This window comes from Emys orbicularis, chromosome 10, assembly GCF_028017835.1.
Source record: "Emys orbicularis isolate rEmyOrb1 chromosome 10, rEmyOrb1.hap1, whole genome shotgun sequence".
Lineage (NCBI taxonomy): Eukaryota > Metazoa > Chordata > Testudines > Emydidae > Emys > Emys orbicularis.
This window is the reverse complement of record NC_088692.1, coordinates 36864095-36880849: the sequence shown is the minus strand read 5'-3', so window position 1 is coordinate 36880849 and position 16755 is coordinate 36864095. Positions and strand designations below refer to the sequence as shown.

The 16755-nt window shown below is 56.1% G+C and overlaps 1 protein-coding gene across 1 annotated transcript in view; it reads left to right on the top strand.

Annotated features, from left to right (window-relative positions):
• The first annotated feature begins 6509 nt into the window (after nt 1-6509).
• The window catches only part of SBK1 (SH3 domain binding kinase 1), a 77503-nt gene continuing 67257 nt past the window's right edge, over nt 6510-16755 (top strand). The window contains exon 1 of the mRNA XM_065412759.1: nt 6510-6571. Within this exon, the coding sequence (XP_065268831.1) occupies nt 6510-6571 (62 nt within the window). The remainder of the gene's footprint in view (nt 6572-16755) is intronic.

Here is a 16755-nt window from a genome sequence, read left to right as displayed (position 1 = left end):
AGAGAGGGCAAGGGTGGAGGAGGAAGGTAAAACATCCTGGACTGTATCCAAACCAAAGTCCCTAGCTGGGCAGTGCGCCTCCTCCCACTTTGCATGAGCTGTCCCCTGTATGCCGTCTCCCCTTCTGGGGAACAGCCGACTCTACAGCCTGGCAAGTGTTCTCAGCAAGCCGGCGCTGGGAGCCTTCCAGCCACTGTAAATTAAAAAGCTATTGATTTTTTCCCTTTGCCTGGGCAGAGCATTTCAAACAGAGTCATGCTAAATAATTCACAGGGAGAAATGACAACACCCACGTTGGGGATGGGCCAGGAGCCTGCTGGCATGCCCCACCCAGCAGCCACTACAAGGACAGGGCTACCGCTCTCTCCCTAATTGCAGGCATCGTGCGCACTAAATGGATCACATAGCGGGGCATGGGGCCTCCCTCGCCAGCTACAGTCTGACGGCCCGGCTCTGCTCTCAGTTACAGACCCCATGTCTCCCTCAGCAGCACTCCCCATGCACAGCATGATGACTCAGCCCTGGAGCTCCCATTGGCTGTGCTTCTCCATTCCTGGCCAATGGGAGCTGTGGAGTCAGTGATGGGGGCGGGGGCAGCGTGAAGAGACCTCCTGGACCCCCCTGTGCCTAGGGGCCGCAGGGACTTGCCAGCCGCTTCCAGGAGCGGCTTGGAGCCAGGGCAGGTAGGGAGCCTGCCTTAGCCCTATTGCGCCGCTGGACTTTTAGCGGCCTAAAATCTCTCGGATTGACTTCAGTAGCCTCTGGGAGATCGAGCCCGATTCCAGGAGAATCCTGTCCAAACCAGGAGGGTTGGCAACCCTAGCGAGAAGTCCCTGTGCTCCCCACAGCTGGATCTCTAGGGAAACACCCTCAGCAGCTGCTCCCCATGCACAACAGGCCAGCTGGCTCAGTTATAGGAGAGAGGCCCCACGCCCGGACGTGCCTTCCAGGGGCTATCCCGGGATCAGGCAGGTGGAGCAGGGAGCAGAATACAGAATTTGCTGCTTGGCTTATACTGAGCATGTGCATATGGACAGAGCATGCTCAGTAATATCTGCTGAAACTGCTGCCCTTGCTATGCCCTTACTTGGGATTAAAAACTGCTGCCTGCTGTTCACAGGGGCTAAAAGGGGGCAAAGAGGTCAAGTCAAGAGGTGGGATGGGCAGAGTCTAGCAGGGGGTGGAAACTGATTGCGCCGGGGACGGGGGGGACAAACAGCCATAGGCAGCAGGGGAAGGAGAGGGGCCGAGGGGCAAAATCAGGGAGAGGGGGTAGGAGCCAGGGTTAAGCCTAGGGGTGAGCCGCTGCCAGATGGTGAAAAAGGGCAAAACCCTGGCACGGGGGGGGGGGGGGCAGAGGGGGTAACAGATACCCCAGTGGGATGAGTCACCTGCCCTGTTTGCAAAAATCGGGGGTTGGGGGCAGGGGCTTTTTTATTTCCCCTCTCACAGGACAGTACATCTTAGCACCCGCTTCCCAGGGCTGTGTCATTAAAGGCACAGGGCATCCCCATGCCTAGCTATGCCAGCTCTTCCCTATCTGGTACAACGTACTGAGGTGCTACAGGAGAAAATATTTTACATACACCCCCAAAAAACTACGTGTCACACATCTGGAGTATTTAAAAGAATCCCTTAGCTGAGTCTTTGCTACCGCTGGATCAGAGGATGATAAAAGTGAGAGGTAGCAAACTGGGACAGGGCAGCAAAAAGAACCTCCCTAGATGTCAGTAACTGCTACTGGCAGCAAAATCTGTTGGTAGTGGCTTTTGACATTACACCCTGGCAACCTCAGAGTAGCGCCACAGAGCTGCCCTGTCCACAGCCAGGCCGTGTGGAGGGTTAGGCTGACAGCCAGGTCTGCGTGGGACTGGCTGGGAGGGAACACTCCCAGTGACTGGCATGTTCAGGTAAAGCCGATGAGCCCCAAAGCAGGAAGGGGTTCCCCCATGCTGAAGCCAGGATCCACGCCACCCATACTGCCAAACACCCCCTTGGGCATCCACACTCAGCATAGCGCAGGGCTCAACCCCATGCTCCCCACATCAGCTGTAATCTCTGTACCTGGGACTGCAGGAGACACCCAGATTGTGAGAGCACCTATAGAGATCAAGTACTCTGAGGCTGATCCCCAATGGTTACCAGTGGCAGCGTACATTTTGAATGGCATGGCATGCTCAGCCAGCCCCATCCCAGAGGCTGGCAGTGCGGAGGCACATGGCTGCTGCTATTTATAGCCTGCCTCTGCTTAACCTCACAAAGAATTGCTAATTCACTGCCATATTTGCGCAGCAAACTCCAAGCCTGCATTTAATTAATCTATTGTTATTGTAGGGCCTACCTCAGATATAGATGTTTAAATTACAAGACTGTGGAGTGGCTGGCACAGAGTGTTTGGACTGAAGTAAGCAAGTGGCTCGGAAGGCCAAGCAGGAATTTTCCAGCTTCTATACTGATTTCACTCTAAGGACCCCTCTAGTGTTCTCAAGTGGGTACTGAACACTCTCACCCCTGCTCTCTTCCGATTTCATCAGAAACAATGGCTATGTCATGTTACGATGATGCTGATGCTGAATTTATATTGTAGTGGTGCCTAGACACCAGCCAGGTCAAGGCTCCACTGTGCTAGGCGCTGTACAAACATATAGAAAGTGACAATTATACATGGGGTTTGCTTTAGAACACTGCAGCAATGAATGTTGATGGTAGGTTCAACCTCTGGAATGGAAAAAAATGTGAACTGGTGCTCAGACACTAGGGTAATGGGTGCAGTATGTAGCAGGAATCATCACAGATTGATGGATAGATAGTTAGCGTAATGCTGATTTTTTTTAAAAGGCTCCAGAGGCAATTCCGGCAATTACAGGCTGGTTAGCCTAACTTCAGTACCAGGCAAATTGGTTCAAACTATAGCAAAGAACAGAATTATCAGACACACAGATAAACACAATATACTGGGGAAGAGTCAACATTGCTTTTGTAAAGGGAAATCATGCCTCACCAGTCTATTAGAATTCTTTGAGGGGTCAGCAAGCATGTGGACCAGGGGGATCCAGTGAATATAGTGTACTTGGACTTTCAGAAAACCTTTGACAAGGTCCCTCACCAAAGGCTCTTAAGCAAAGTAAGCTGTCCTCGGATAAGAGGGAAGGTCCTCTCATGGATCAGTAACTGGTTAAAAGATAGGAAACAAAGGGTAGGAATAAATGGTTAGTTTTCACAAAGGAGAGAGGTAAATAGTGGGCATCCCAAGCATCTGTACTGGGACCAGTGCTGTGCAACATATTCATAAATGATTTGGAAAAGGGGGTGAACAATGAGGTGGCCAAATTTGCAGATGACACAAAGTTACTCAGGATAGTTAAGTCCAAAGCTGACTATGAAGAGTTATAAAGGGAACTCACAAAACTGGGTGACTGGGATACAAAATGGCAGATGAAATTCAGTGTTGATAAGTACAAAGTAGTGCACATTGGAAAAAATAATCCCAACTATACATATAAAATGATGGGCTCTAAATTAAGAGATCTTGGAATCATTGTGGAAAGTTCTCTGAAAACATCCACTCAGTGTGCAGCAGCAGTCAAAAAAGGTAATTGAATGTTAGCAACCATTAGGAAAGGGATAGATAATAAAACTGACAATTACATAACACCTCTATATAAATCCATGGTATGCCCACAGCCTGAATACTGCATGCAGTTCTGGTCATTCCAGCTCAAAAAAAAAATAAAAAATTAGAATTGGAAAAAGAAGAGAGAAGGGCAACAAAAATGATTAGGGGTATGGAACAGCTTCCATATGAGGAGAGATTAAAAAGACTGGAACTGGTTCAATTTAGAAAAGAGATGACTAAAGGGGGTTATGATAGAGATCTATAAAATCATGAGTAGTGAAGGGGAAGTGTTATTTTCCCCTTCGCATAACACAAGAACTAGGGGTCATCCAATGAAATTAATAGGCAGCAGGTTTAAAATAAATAAGAGGAAGTGCTTCATAAAACACACGATCCACTCATGGAACTCATTGCCAGGGGATATTGTGGAGGCCAAAAATATAACTGGGTTAAAAAAAGAATTAGATAAGTTCCTGGAGGATAGGTCCATCGATGATTGTTAGCCAAAATGGTCAGGGATGCAACCCCATGCTACAGGTGTCCCTATGCCTCCAACTGCCAGAAGCTGGGACTGGATAACAGGGGATGATCACTTTATATTTATCATGTTCTGCTCATTCCCTCTGAAGCATCTGGCATTGGACACTGTCAGAAGACAGGCTACTGGGCTAGATGGACCATTGGTCTGACCCAGTCTGGCCGTTCTTATGTTCTGTGTTCTAACTGGGTTCCTCTGCTCACCTGAAATGCCCAATCCTTGGGAGAAGTAGAACTGGAACTGGAGTCTTGGACCCCAGTAAGATCAAGGCACATGTGTCACAAGGAATGATCTAAGGAGCTCTGACATGCGCATCTTCCCTGTTGGGCCTCCAGGAATGTGGATCCTCCTGCCTTCATCAGCTAACTCTAGTGGCCTCTTGGGGTAGGAGGAAGCTGCACGCTAGCCCAGGGCCAGCCCTCTACAACAGGGTGAGGCCAACAGGGAGATCTGGGATTGTTCTGTGCCAGGGACTAGGCTGCGTTTCCTCCACAGGAGTTTGTGGCAAGCTGTGTGGTTGATCCTGTGAATCTCCCTGCTAGCCCCACACATGAGGTGTCCCAAGGTCAGATAAGCTCACTGCCATACCCGCATTGCAGAGAAAGGAGGGGGAGCATGTCTAGAGCAGGAAGATGAGATTAATGTCCACCCCAGCTGAGTCCCCCATTTAATATTGAATGAAATCCAAGGTCCTGGCCCTGATCCTTAGAACCCCTGATGAACTGGGGTCCATGTACCTAAGAGACCAGCTCTTCAGTTCTGACACCCTCTGCAGCAGTGCTGCAGAGGACAGAGCCCGAAGCGACACTGTGCAAGGGAGAGGAGCCCTGGGTGGTGGGACTCCATGCTAGAAGGAAACAGTTTGAGTCTGAACTCAACCGATTTGCCCCAACCGTCCCCAATGACAGGGGCTGGCTTGCTAGCACAGAGGGAGAAAGGAGAGAGATTATCCACACTCTAGCAAAGGGAGAGCAGCTGGACTAAGAGCAGGGGGAAGCCAGGGCAAAGGCAAGCAGAGGGTCTGTGATGCTCAACTCTGTATGGGATCTGGACACCATGGGGAGGGAGGAACTAGAGCCATCCAGCTGGCTGAATGAACAGGGGGTGGGCCAGGTGGGTGGTAGTGTGTCGTAGGTGGGCTGCGTTGGGAAGGAAGTTGTCTCAATGCAGTGGGCCTGTGATGCGGGACAGCCCTGACCACCCAAAGTCAAGCCAAAGGGGAATAGCCTGGGGCTGTAGCTGCTCAGCGCAGCATCTCCTGTGTGAGTAAGGGCTGGGACTGGCAGCTAAAGAGTTAACCTTTCCGCATGAATCTAGAGCTATTAATACCCGCACACTGGTTTATCTGTCAGAGCGAGCTGGCTGCTCTGTCATCCAGACAAGCCCCGCAGAGCTGTGTCTTGGCAGGGCCAGAACTTTTCTTTGTGCGAGCTCGCGTGTACCCGCCAGCCCGGGCTGCTCCCCCAGCCCCGGCTCCAAACGCTGTCACGGAGTTCCACTCCCCCACGCACACTGCTCCCCTCCCGCCCCATGGAGCCGCCGAGAGCCATGGCTGATGCTGGCTGATGAGGAGATCGGAGGGAAGGGGAAACTTTCCCAAGGGCAGATCGTGCTGCAAAGTCCAGCTGAGGCTGAGCGCAGGGCACTGAGGATCTGCCTTTGGGCACCGGCGCCCTCCATGCTGGAACAGCGACAGCAGCTCCACTGATCCAGCCACAGGGTGAGATCCAGCACCAGCCCCTGAAGATGGGTGGCCAAGTTCCCACACTTCTGCCTTTGAGGAGCAGCGGGATGCTTTGGGGTCTCTGTGCTAGTGCGTCCTCCCCAAACTCCTCAGCTCAGGTTCTTCCACCTCAGGCTACAGACTGAGCCCTCCTTGTCCGTCCCCAGCTGCCCAACGAGGGAGTTCTTCTAAGGGGACAGCCCCATCTTGTCTCACAAAGAGAGCGCGACAGCAGTGGCCCCAAAGATGGCCATCAATGGGAGCGAGAGTGCAGGGTCCCGTCTGGCTGCTGAGTGAGGACGGCGTGGGACAGGAATCACAACAGCTGGGTGGGATCGTGCTGTCCCAGCGCACGCCCAGTCAGACGGGCCGAGGGCACAGGATCACCTCAGAGGGCGCGGGGCAGGGGGAGCCGCGACCTCTCCCTGTCAGAAGGAGCAACGGGTAATTTAGGAGACAAAACACACGATGACGCTTCCCGGCAACTGGTCCAGGAGACTGAGGACCTGCTGACTCTGGCTTCACTGGCCTCCGGGCAGACTGGTGAGGGGCAAGAGGATGCCAACACCTATGCAACGTGCCCGAGCCTGGAACTGCCCCCACTGTGGTGCACTGGCTGTGGGAGCAAGGAAATGGATACCTTCTGCTTCGTCTGCTTCCAGAAAGAGGAGCTACAGCCCTTGCAAATGAACAGGTCAGTTCAATACTGCCTGCTCTCCCTCCCTCCCTCCCCAGCACCCAGGGCCAGTGAGGGGCTGGGGCCTTGAGTCACTCAGAGTTTGGGCAGGGAAGGGCTTCTGGGCATTCTCTGAAGGAAGGGTGTGGGCCTACATGTGGGGAAAGCCAATGGGACTGCCCAGCTGATCTAGGGAGGGGATGCGTGAGTGTCCCGGGGGCAGCAAGGCCAGCTCACAGGGCGTTGCCCAGGAACGGGCCCATAAACCTCACGTTGTCAAAAGTTTCTCTCAAGCAAGTGCCCCGTCTTCCCTCAGGATGTGGCTTCGAGCAGCTGGGACCTGGGTACCTTTCCAGCTGGAATGGGGGAACCTGTAGCATAGGGGAGAGAAGGGAGAGGTGTGTATGTGTACACACGTCTGTGCGAGGGCATGTCAGAGTGCGTGTGTGTGAACATCTGTGTGTGTGTGTACATCCAGGCTGTTTGTACAGAGCTGCCTGGGTGGGTGTGTCTGTCTCTGGGTGTGCCCTTCCCAGGCTGTCTGGGGGTACACAAGTGTACATCTGGGGAGCACTCACGTTCAGGCATGCGGGAGTGTGTTTGTGGACAGGTACATCTCTGTCTCGGTGCCCATGTGTCTATCTACGCATCTCCTTGCCATGGGGTCAGATGTTGGAACAGGAGCCCAGCTCTGGGTGTGGCAAACTATGCCGGTCCTACGTGGAATTTATCTAATGCAACAAGTATCAGTGAGTGTCGCCTTTCCTGTGTGTGTCAACGCCTTCCCGGAGGCTGGGACAGTGATCCCTGTTCAGGGCCTGATCCTGGGGCATCCCTGGCAAAGTGGCACCTGGGTATTCAGAGGTCCTGAGCCAACCCCTTCCTCAACCCAGGACTGTATCAGCTTCTCCTCCTGCCATTCGCAGTGCCCAGGCAGACAGACCTGAAACCAGGGGAAGGGCTCTGGCCAGCCCCTTCTCCTCCATGCAGGTCCCAGCAGTCTCGCATGGAACCTTTGCAGGGGTGACTGTGCCCGCTTGTTGATTAGACCCAACCCAGTGTTCCCCCGGCCTCACCCTTCCTCCACACTGAAGCCTATAGTCACTTGCTCCCCTCTTTGGGATGTGCCTTTTCCCTGGGGGCAACTCCTGCAAAGCAGTGCCCACTGGGCTGTGCCACGCGGCTCTGCTCCTCTACGCTGCAGCCTGGCTTCAGCACTGCCCCCTCTGCCAGTGATGCAGATGGCATTGTCTGCTCAGCCCCCTATGCCACTCTCCAGCCTGCCCTGGCTGTCCTGGAAGGTCCTGGCCTCAGATGGGGTCAGGTGGGTTACTGAGGGAATGACTAGGTCTGTGGTGCCGGCTTGCTGACATAGCAGAAGTCAGGATGTGTTTCCCAGGGTACTGTGGATGCATGTTATCTGACAGGCTAAGTGTATTCCAGACAGCTCCAGCCTTAGCTTCTCCAGGTGTGGTGATTGCTCACTGTGGATTTACCTGGTGGCAGGTGCAGCTTGGTAGGAGATGGGTGAAATGCAGCCTCCTCCAGGCTGGGATGCAGCAGCCGCTGTTTCACAGAGCACAGCCAGCTAGGACAGGAAGTGAAGAGACCATAATCATTTGCACCAGGCTTTTAGGAAGGTGGAGTGTAATCAGTCCCAATTAGATCTGGGCCAGGTTAACCCTCTCTTCCCTTGTGAAAAGCGCCGCAGGACCCTTAACCACTGCATGTGACTGAGGCTGGAGTTTCCCATCTTACCCACAGTGCCCCATAGGTATTGGACCAGTACTGATTCAGGGGCAGGAATCCGCAACCCTTCTGATGCCCCTAGACTTTCCTCCGAGGTCTCCCATCTAAGGGCTGGGCAGGCCCTGCCTTCCATAGCAGGGGAGAGGGGAGGAGAGCCTTGCTCGAGGTGGCGAAGATAAAGCACCAAGCAGCAGAATGGAAACAAACCTGGATTATGGGTAGCAATTAGCATCCTGCCTCTGCAGGGCTTGGTGTCAGGACCTCTGTTCCATGCCTGCATGCACTGTGCTCCACCAGGCCCCACTCTGTGTGCAAGGGGTCCCCAGGCTGCAGCACTAGGGGGTGGGGATCCTTCAGCGCACACAGCTGGACCCGAGAGTATAACCTGGCCCATCCCAGGAAACAGCACCCCCTACAGGCAGGGCCCCGGGATTCATGCCAGCCTGGAGGAGGGGGCAGGACAGCCCAGGGAGAGGGCTGGGCAGCCCAGGGAGAGGGCTGCTCCTGGCCAGACAGTGCTCAAGGGACGGAGGGAAGCAGGGCTAGCCAGCACTGTACTGCTCTGTGGCTGGGAGGAGGAATAAGGTCCTGCCAGGTCCATTGCCTACTCGGGTTGTTAGGGCTTACAGGTGACCTGCCCATCAGGCCTTGTGCTGTGGGGCTCAATCAGCGGAGACAGAGATGTTGGGCACAGAGGTGTTATCCTGCGGGTGCCGCTGCATGTTCACAGGTGGCCTAATTATTGAGGCACCAATTTTCAGTGCCTATGCGAGACCCCTGGTTTTCAGAGGCACTGAGTGCCCACAGGGCACATTGACTTCAGTGTGGGACCTGGAAGCTCAGGCCCTGGCCCCAGCCCCTCAGGCCCTGGGCACCCAGCACGCAACAGGCTGAGCCATCACAAAGACCGCACAGCCCCTGATAGAGTCAGCACCCCCCTGCACAGGTACACAGCAAAGCTACAGCAAATGGAGTAGCCCCTCTCCCCGGGCAGCTCCGGGCCCCACCCAGCTTCTCCCCAGGATGCATGCTGGGCCCACCGCTTGGGATCTGGAGTGGGCTGGCCACAGCTTTGGGGGTTCTAGAGTGAATTAGCTGTAGATTGTATCCCCTCTGCTCCTCCCCCTCACCCGCTGCTCCCCCCGGCACAGAGACTGCACTGCTGGATGATGACTGCTGTTCATTGTCATTGTCAGATTCCAGCAGTGCCCAGGGCTCCAGCTGAGATCAGTGCCGCACTGTGTTTGGGGCTGCGACAGAGGCCCTGCCCTGCCCTTACAATCTCAACAGACAAGCCAAATGGAGGGGGCAGAAAGGAGGGGTTGTTATTCCCATTTCATGCTGGGGACCTGCAGCCCTGAGAGACTGGGGCGGTGTTTCTCTCCAGCCAACGGAACGCCATTAACCTCCCCAGAGCTTCTCCCAATCTACGCCAGCATGACTGAGTCCTAAGTGACATGGCCAAGGTCAGGCAGGAAGTCTGGCCCCTGGTCTCCTGAGTCCTGGCTTCCCCACCAGCCCCAGCAGTCCCATTCCCCACTCCCATCCTCTCCAAAGCACTACCCCGGCTCCTTCCCCTCCCTTGCCCAGGGTCACCGCCCACGGCTTTCCCTTTCCATCTCCAGTTGCTTTGCCACCCCATGGGGCATAGTCTGATCCCCTGCCCACATTGCAATCAGAGGAGTTACTCTGGGTCAATTCCCGTGGCAATGAGATCAGAATCGGGACCCGTTCACGTTAAGGTGGTGATAAATAGGGAGTGGAGGGGCAGAAGGAAAGCACACAGCTGGCTTTCTGGCCAGAACCCGGTTCTGCTCTCTGTGACACTGCTGTTAACCCAGAAAGAGTGAGGCTGCTCCAGACAGACCCAGGGTAGGTGTGTGGCTTCCTGGCCTTGCAGAGAGCTAGTCACAGGCTGGGGGGGCTCCCTGTGAGCAAGCGCTGGGCTTGGGGGTATCCCTTTCCTGGAGGCTCTGGCGCTCCCCTCCCTTGTACTTTCCACTCTGCTGCTTTGGGAATTGTTCTTCCCCCCCCCGACTGGCAGCCAAGCCACGTGCCCCAGCTCCCCAGTCCCCAAATTAGCGAACCAGATGACGGGGATGCAAGGTGCGAATGCAGGCATATGCCTTCTCCAAGCTGCTCCTCCCAGGCAGCAAGACTCACTGGCTGCCAGGAGCTAAGCAGGACCAGGTATATGTGGGGTGGGGGCATCCTTCCCTCCCCCCACCATGGGAGCTGGCCTACAGCCTGCCATTTCCCTTTAACTCCCCCGCCCCAGCATGCCTGCTCCTCCCACAACAGTCTGCGGAGGGGACAGTCACTGAACCAAGGCTCACTTCTACCTGGGGGCAGGGGGGCAGCTCCAGTCTTTCTGCGTCCTTCAAGTGACATTGGCCCCTCTCCAGTCTGCATTGGATTGGGGGCTGCATCCCTTTATTTTCATCACTTTGCTGCTCCATTTCCTCAGGCTCTTGGCTGTCATTCCCCCCCAACACCCCTCCCTCCCCCCGACTAAGAAGGAGACTTTGTGCCCATAATGTTGGGGAGCTATTGGCACTGGCAGGAATCAGCACTTTCCCCCACCCACACCCCGCTCTGCCCTGCCTCTCAATCCTGACCCACAGCCTCTGGCTACTCCAGGCCTGCCTTCCCCACCCTCCCTTCTTCCAATGCTCCTCACTCCTGAGCTGCAGCCCCCTGCCTATCAACCCAGCACCTTTCACCACCATGACAAGCCCTGGGCCTGGGAGATCTGAGTCTGGGAGAGCATCGCTGCATACCAGTAACACATCTCATGCTCTGAGGTCGTCTGCGGGGAAGGTCACTTGGCTCCGGTGCTGGGGCTCAATGGGGCTAAGCTGAGGGCGGCCAGCTCCCTGCCAGCCCATGCAGGAAAGGGCACAGCAGTGGCAGGGCTGAGTCTGGACTGTTTGCTTGTTTCTGATGAGGCGCCAGGAGAAATGTTGAGCTCTGCGATGCAGGCGAGTGGAAGGGTCAGACGCCCTCCGCTGCAGCCTTGGGTCCAGAGTCCTTGCTCCAGCAGGCGACTGCAGCCACCTTCGCGCTGCTCGCCCTGGCCCGTCCGCTGGGCGCCATGAGCTGACTGAGAGTTTCTGAAAGCTCCCCAAGGGCACCACTGTCAAGGTATTTGTTGGGCTCTTTAGACAGCAGGGGATGTAAAGAAACGTCTGCCCTTCTCCAGCGGCTCGATGCTGAGATGCCCAGCCCTGCCGGGAGATTCACACTTGGCGCAGGCTACAACCAGCCGGCTGCAACATTGGAAAAGGGTCAGCTAGGCAGAATAATGGTGCTTGGTCCCGCTGCCCCCTAATGGTGATGGGGCATCACTGCAGGCAGTGTGCTCAGGGGCAGATCTAGGCAGTCCAGCAGGGTCCCTTGGCAGGGGGCACTGGTGTGGTTCAGCTACACAGAGGTGTGTGGGGGGCAGAGCTGTGCAAAAACAGACATGGCAGGGCTGGGAAATCTTCCCATCCCCCCTACCAGCACAGGGAGGATGTATGGGGCACACAGGGGCCTGTGGAGTGGCTCTGCCTCTGGCTTAGGATAGATTCTTCCCCTCCCCTGGCCTGGCTACTCAGAACAACCCCAAGGCTCCAGGCTTGGCGCCCAGCGTTGCAGCCCATGAGGCATGCTGTAGAGGAGCAGACTCACCCCTGCGGCACCCCCTACTGGTTGCTTCGGGGGAATCAGCTCATCCAGCATCTGGAGCACCCTCTGCAGGCCAGTGATCTGCCTGTCCTCTTCTGGCCCCCATGTCCCTCCCAGGACCCAGTGCCCCTATTACTGGGATGCTGCCCCCTGGCAGTACCCCACAGATCTGGGTCTCCCCTCCCTGGGGAACCCCCACCCACTATCCCCACCTTGCCTCAGGATAAGGCCACTGCCAGTCACCAACTAGCCCCCACTCTCTGGGGCAGACTGCAGTATAGGCCACTCATCATCAGCAAGGTTGGGTTTGGACCTGTTGCCTTGGCCTAGCCCTGGGCTGCCCTCTGCAACCCCCAGTACCCCTTAGCCTTCTCCTAGGCCATAGCCTGGGGCTTTCCAGGCTGGGGCTCCCCAACCCTACTCCACCCAGGTATTCTGTGTCTAGCTCCCTACAGCCAGTCCCTTCTCTCTCTGAAGACAGGGAAAAACTTCTGAGTGCTTGGCTCCCAGCCTCTTTATACAGGCCAGCTGGGCTCAGATTGGGGCATGGCCCGGGTGCAGCTACTTCCCCAATCAGCCCAGTAGCTGCTTCTCCCTGCCACAGCCTTCTCCCAGAGCTGTTTCAAACCCCTCAGGACAGGAGCGGGTAACCATCCCGCTATACATGCACAGAGGAATCGGGCCATGGGAGGGACCTGGCGAGGCATTGGTCCCTAGCAGGCAGCGAGGAACCGCCGGCTGAGCTAAGCTGGGCTTAGCTATTTTCAGGCCTATCTCAGAGTCTCAGCAGCCAGCGCTTTTCACCACCTCAGCTGCCACAACGCCACACTCAGCAGAACAGGCGCCGCTTCCCTCAAGGTCACGAGGCCTAAAATTAGACCTGCCAGCTGCTCATTGGTACACGAGCCTGCCTGCCTGCAGCCCCATCCCCTCTGCTCTGATCATGCGAGCTGGGTGTGTGCTTTTGGGGGGGAATGTGCAGGCCCCCATGCCTGCCAGGGCTCTGGTGGCATGGGAAGGAGGCATATCTGCATACCATGCCTGCTCCGTGTGTGCCAGGGCCAGCAGACCGTGAGGCTCCCTGGGGTTGGGTGGTGGAGCCAAGCTGTGGAGGAGGCTTTCATTCTTGGGGAGGTATGTGTGAAATTAATCACAATCAGGGGGCTTTTGAAAATCCCCATGGCTGCCCCTTCCACCAAGGAGCCCTGAGCATCTCTCAGCCTTTCATCAATCCTCCTCCCATGCATGTGTTCAGTGTAGCTGGGCAATATCCTGGCCCCCCACTAAGGCTCCTGTATGAAAAGATCTACAATGCCCCCCAGGGAATTCCTACAGGACAGGGACAATATAGGCAAACCTATGTCATCTATCAATCCATCCATCCCCACTGCTCATCCCATGGGGTAGGTGGAAGGACAGAGCCAGGGCGTGTTGGGGACTGGTTGGAGAAGGCAGCTGCCATTCTCTAGAGCAGCCTCACTTACATCTGGGGCTCTATCAGCCAACAGAGCAGTTCAGAATTAGGGAGACATAAAGGTGACGCACAGCCCTCCCCTGTTCCACACCTGCTGGCATAGGCGCGGACTCCGTAGATGCTCTGGGGCTGGAGCACCCACGGAAAAAGATTGGTGGGTGCTCAGCACCCACCGGCAGCTCCCTGTGACTCCGCCCCCCTGCTCCAGCTCACCTCCGCTGCTTCCTGCTTCTCCTCCCTCCCAGCGCTTGCGCTGCGACACAGCTGATTTGTGGGGCAGGGAAGGAGGGGGAACACGGCGCGCTGGGGGAAGAGGTGGGGCCGGGGCAGGGATTTGGGGAAGGGATCCAATAGGGGCAGGGAGGGGGAGGAGTTATGGCGGGGACTTTGGGGATGGGGTTGGAATGGGGGCAGGGATGGGGTGGAGTCAGGGGGCGCAGGCACCCACTGGCACTGAGAAAGTTGGCGCCAATGCCTGCTGTGACATACAACACAGAATCTGGCCCTTGCACCCTAGAGGCACGGACAGGGGAATGGCACCCGCCTGAGCTCACATAGCAGGTCAGTGGTTGAGCCAGGCATCCTGTCTCCCAGATACTACGGTGATGACTGCAGTATCCACCAGACCACGCTGTTAGGGCTAGGGGTGCCCAGGGCATCTTGCCCTTGCATGCCCACTATCCTTTAGCGCTCCACACACTGTCAGCACACAATAATCCTGCCCAGACACTGAGAGCTTAGTGGCTTCTTTGCGGTAAAGGGCACAAGTGCCAGCTCGCCCAATAGTGGTGGGCCCATCATACCTTAAGCAGGAAGCCCCTATCCTGTTCTCTGTATCCCAGCGGCCCGCTCAGTCAACTTGCCAAGTGATCCACTATACCAGCCCTCCCTGCTCAGCCAACAGCTGCCTTCCCAAACAGCCCCCATCTTCCTCTGTGCACCCCCTGGTTTCACTGCAAGGAGGGCCTTGTGCCCATCCCATATGATCCTTTGAACCTGCAGCCCCGGGTACTTTCCCAAGATTGGCTGAGCTGTAAGTGGCTCACTGCACACTCCTTGCACCTAGCATCCTCCCTAGGCCCCTGGGAGGGTGGCAAGTCCTCTCAGGGAAGTTACAGCTTCTTTGAAGCAGGTGAAGATGGAAGAGGCAGGGAGAACAGAGCAGCTGAGCATGGAGTCAGCAAGCCTGGGCTGGCTGCCTTCCCAGAATATAATGACTGATTATTCCAGGTTGGCACTGGGACCACCTCCCATACCTGGCAATGCTTTAAATTTCAACAGGCAGATGGAAGGGAAGCAGGGAGCAGCCAAGCCAGGCAGTGTTCGAACAGTGCAGGCTGAATGGGAAAGCAGGGCACCCAGTCCTAGGTTGGGGGACCAGCCTCCCCCAGGTCACATCCAGACAGGAGCTGACTTTCCTCTAAGGGTCTCCACGCGCTTTAGGCACTCACTCCTTTAGCCTTCTGCAAGGAGAGTTGGTATCGTTATCCCCAGAGTACAGATGGGGAAACTGAGGCACTGAGCAGAGGCGTGACCTGGCAAAGGTCGTCCAGCAGAGCCAAGCATTCAGAGTTCCCTGCTCTACCCAGTAAACCACATCCAGAGAAGGGCCCAATTCTGAACTGCAGTACAGCTGCACTCAGTGTGGCTCAGGGACCGTAGGGTCCTTTCTTTGTGACTCTGAATTCTGGGGCTACATGGAGACCAGTCCGGTTCCTGGCATTAGTCAGAGCAACCTCAGGATCACACCCCTTGCTGCTACCCCAGCTCTAGGCCACCTGGAGATTCCCCAGCGGCTGGTTAAGCTGGGTTTCAGGCATCTTTGCACTAGGGTGACCAGATGTCCTGATAAAATTGGGACTGTCCCGATATTTAACTCTTTGTCCCATGTCCCGACCGATGTACGATCAGGACACCATTTGTCCCGATATTGTAGGGTTGCTTGCCAGGCGTCCGGTTGGTGCAGGGCTGGCAGGCTCCCTACCCGGCTCGGCGCAGCTCCCCAGAAGTGGTGACAGCTCCTTCTGGGTCCTAGGCACAGGGACAGCCGGGGGCTCTGCGTGCTTCCCCCGCCATGAGCACCTGCTCCGCAGCTCCCATTGGCAAGGAACTGTGGCCAATGGGAGCTGCAGGGGCGGCGCCCACCTGGCTGCACCTCCCCCTAGGACCCAAAGGGAGCTGTCACCACTTCTGGGGAGCCACCTGAGTTAAGCCTCACCCGGAGCCCGCCCCCTCTCCCACTCCCCAAACCCCAGCCCTGAGCCTCCTCCCACACCCAAACTCCCTTCCGCACCCCAACCCCCTATCCCAGCCCTGAGACACCCCCCTTGCAGAAGGGGCCAGAGCTGGGGCCGTGCGCCTCTGACTGGGGTATCCATCCTCCAGGCCATTGGCTGGGGTCCCACGTTCCCTCTCCGGTCCTCTGTAACAACAAACTCCCCCTCCCCTCACCTCGTTAAACCAGTAACACCCAGGGAAACTGAGTCCCATGCCCTCCGCATGCAAACCATTGAAACCCCACCGAAAACAAGAAAACAAACAAGAAAATCCCCCACTTCATCACAGGGGGCCAGAGCCTGGGCTGTGCACCCCCAACCCACAGCTTCCTAGGGCTGTGCACCCCCCCCCCCAACTTCAGTGGGGGCTGTGAGCCTGTGGCTACCCCCCTGTGTCCCGATATTTTATTATTGCAATCTGGTCACCCTAGTCATTACAGACAGCGCCATCTGTGTGTTGAGCGATGCCCCGCTCTGCGTGCCAGCCCCACCCCTGCTCTTCCTGGTTATCGTTTGCTGTTGGGCTTGCTCCTTTGTGTGTCTTCCTCCTAAGCATTAACAGGAATGGGAGGACCCTGTGAACAGAGCTCTTGTGGGGGTCTGTATCCACACCCTTCTCTCCTAGTCCCCACCTGCAGTCCAGACTCCCTGGGAAGCAGCGTTATTGATTGGGTGTTGTTTACTCCCCAGCTCGCTCTGTCCCCAGTGCTATTAAGGATGCTCAGAGCCCCTGTTATCAATAGGCATCTCGGAGCAACCCAGCTCTGCGGTTGGCCCCATTAGCTGTGTTTGCTTTTGACAGCGTGGTAATTATGAGTCTCTTCCTCGCCCCCTTCCCCGCTGCATTATTTACAGCTGTCTCGGTGCCGTTGGGCTGGGTGCTTGCGCTCGCCCAGCATCGCATCATCTCCCAGGAGATTTGTGCCTTATTTATAAAAACAACAACAGAACCTTGGCGCTTCGACTGTACCTTATTTACAGCCGGCCTCGTGTTCCACCCATGTGTCCTTCGCCAGCCCCAGGCTTCAATCTGC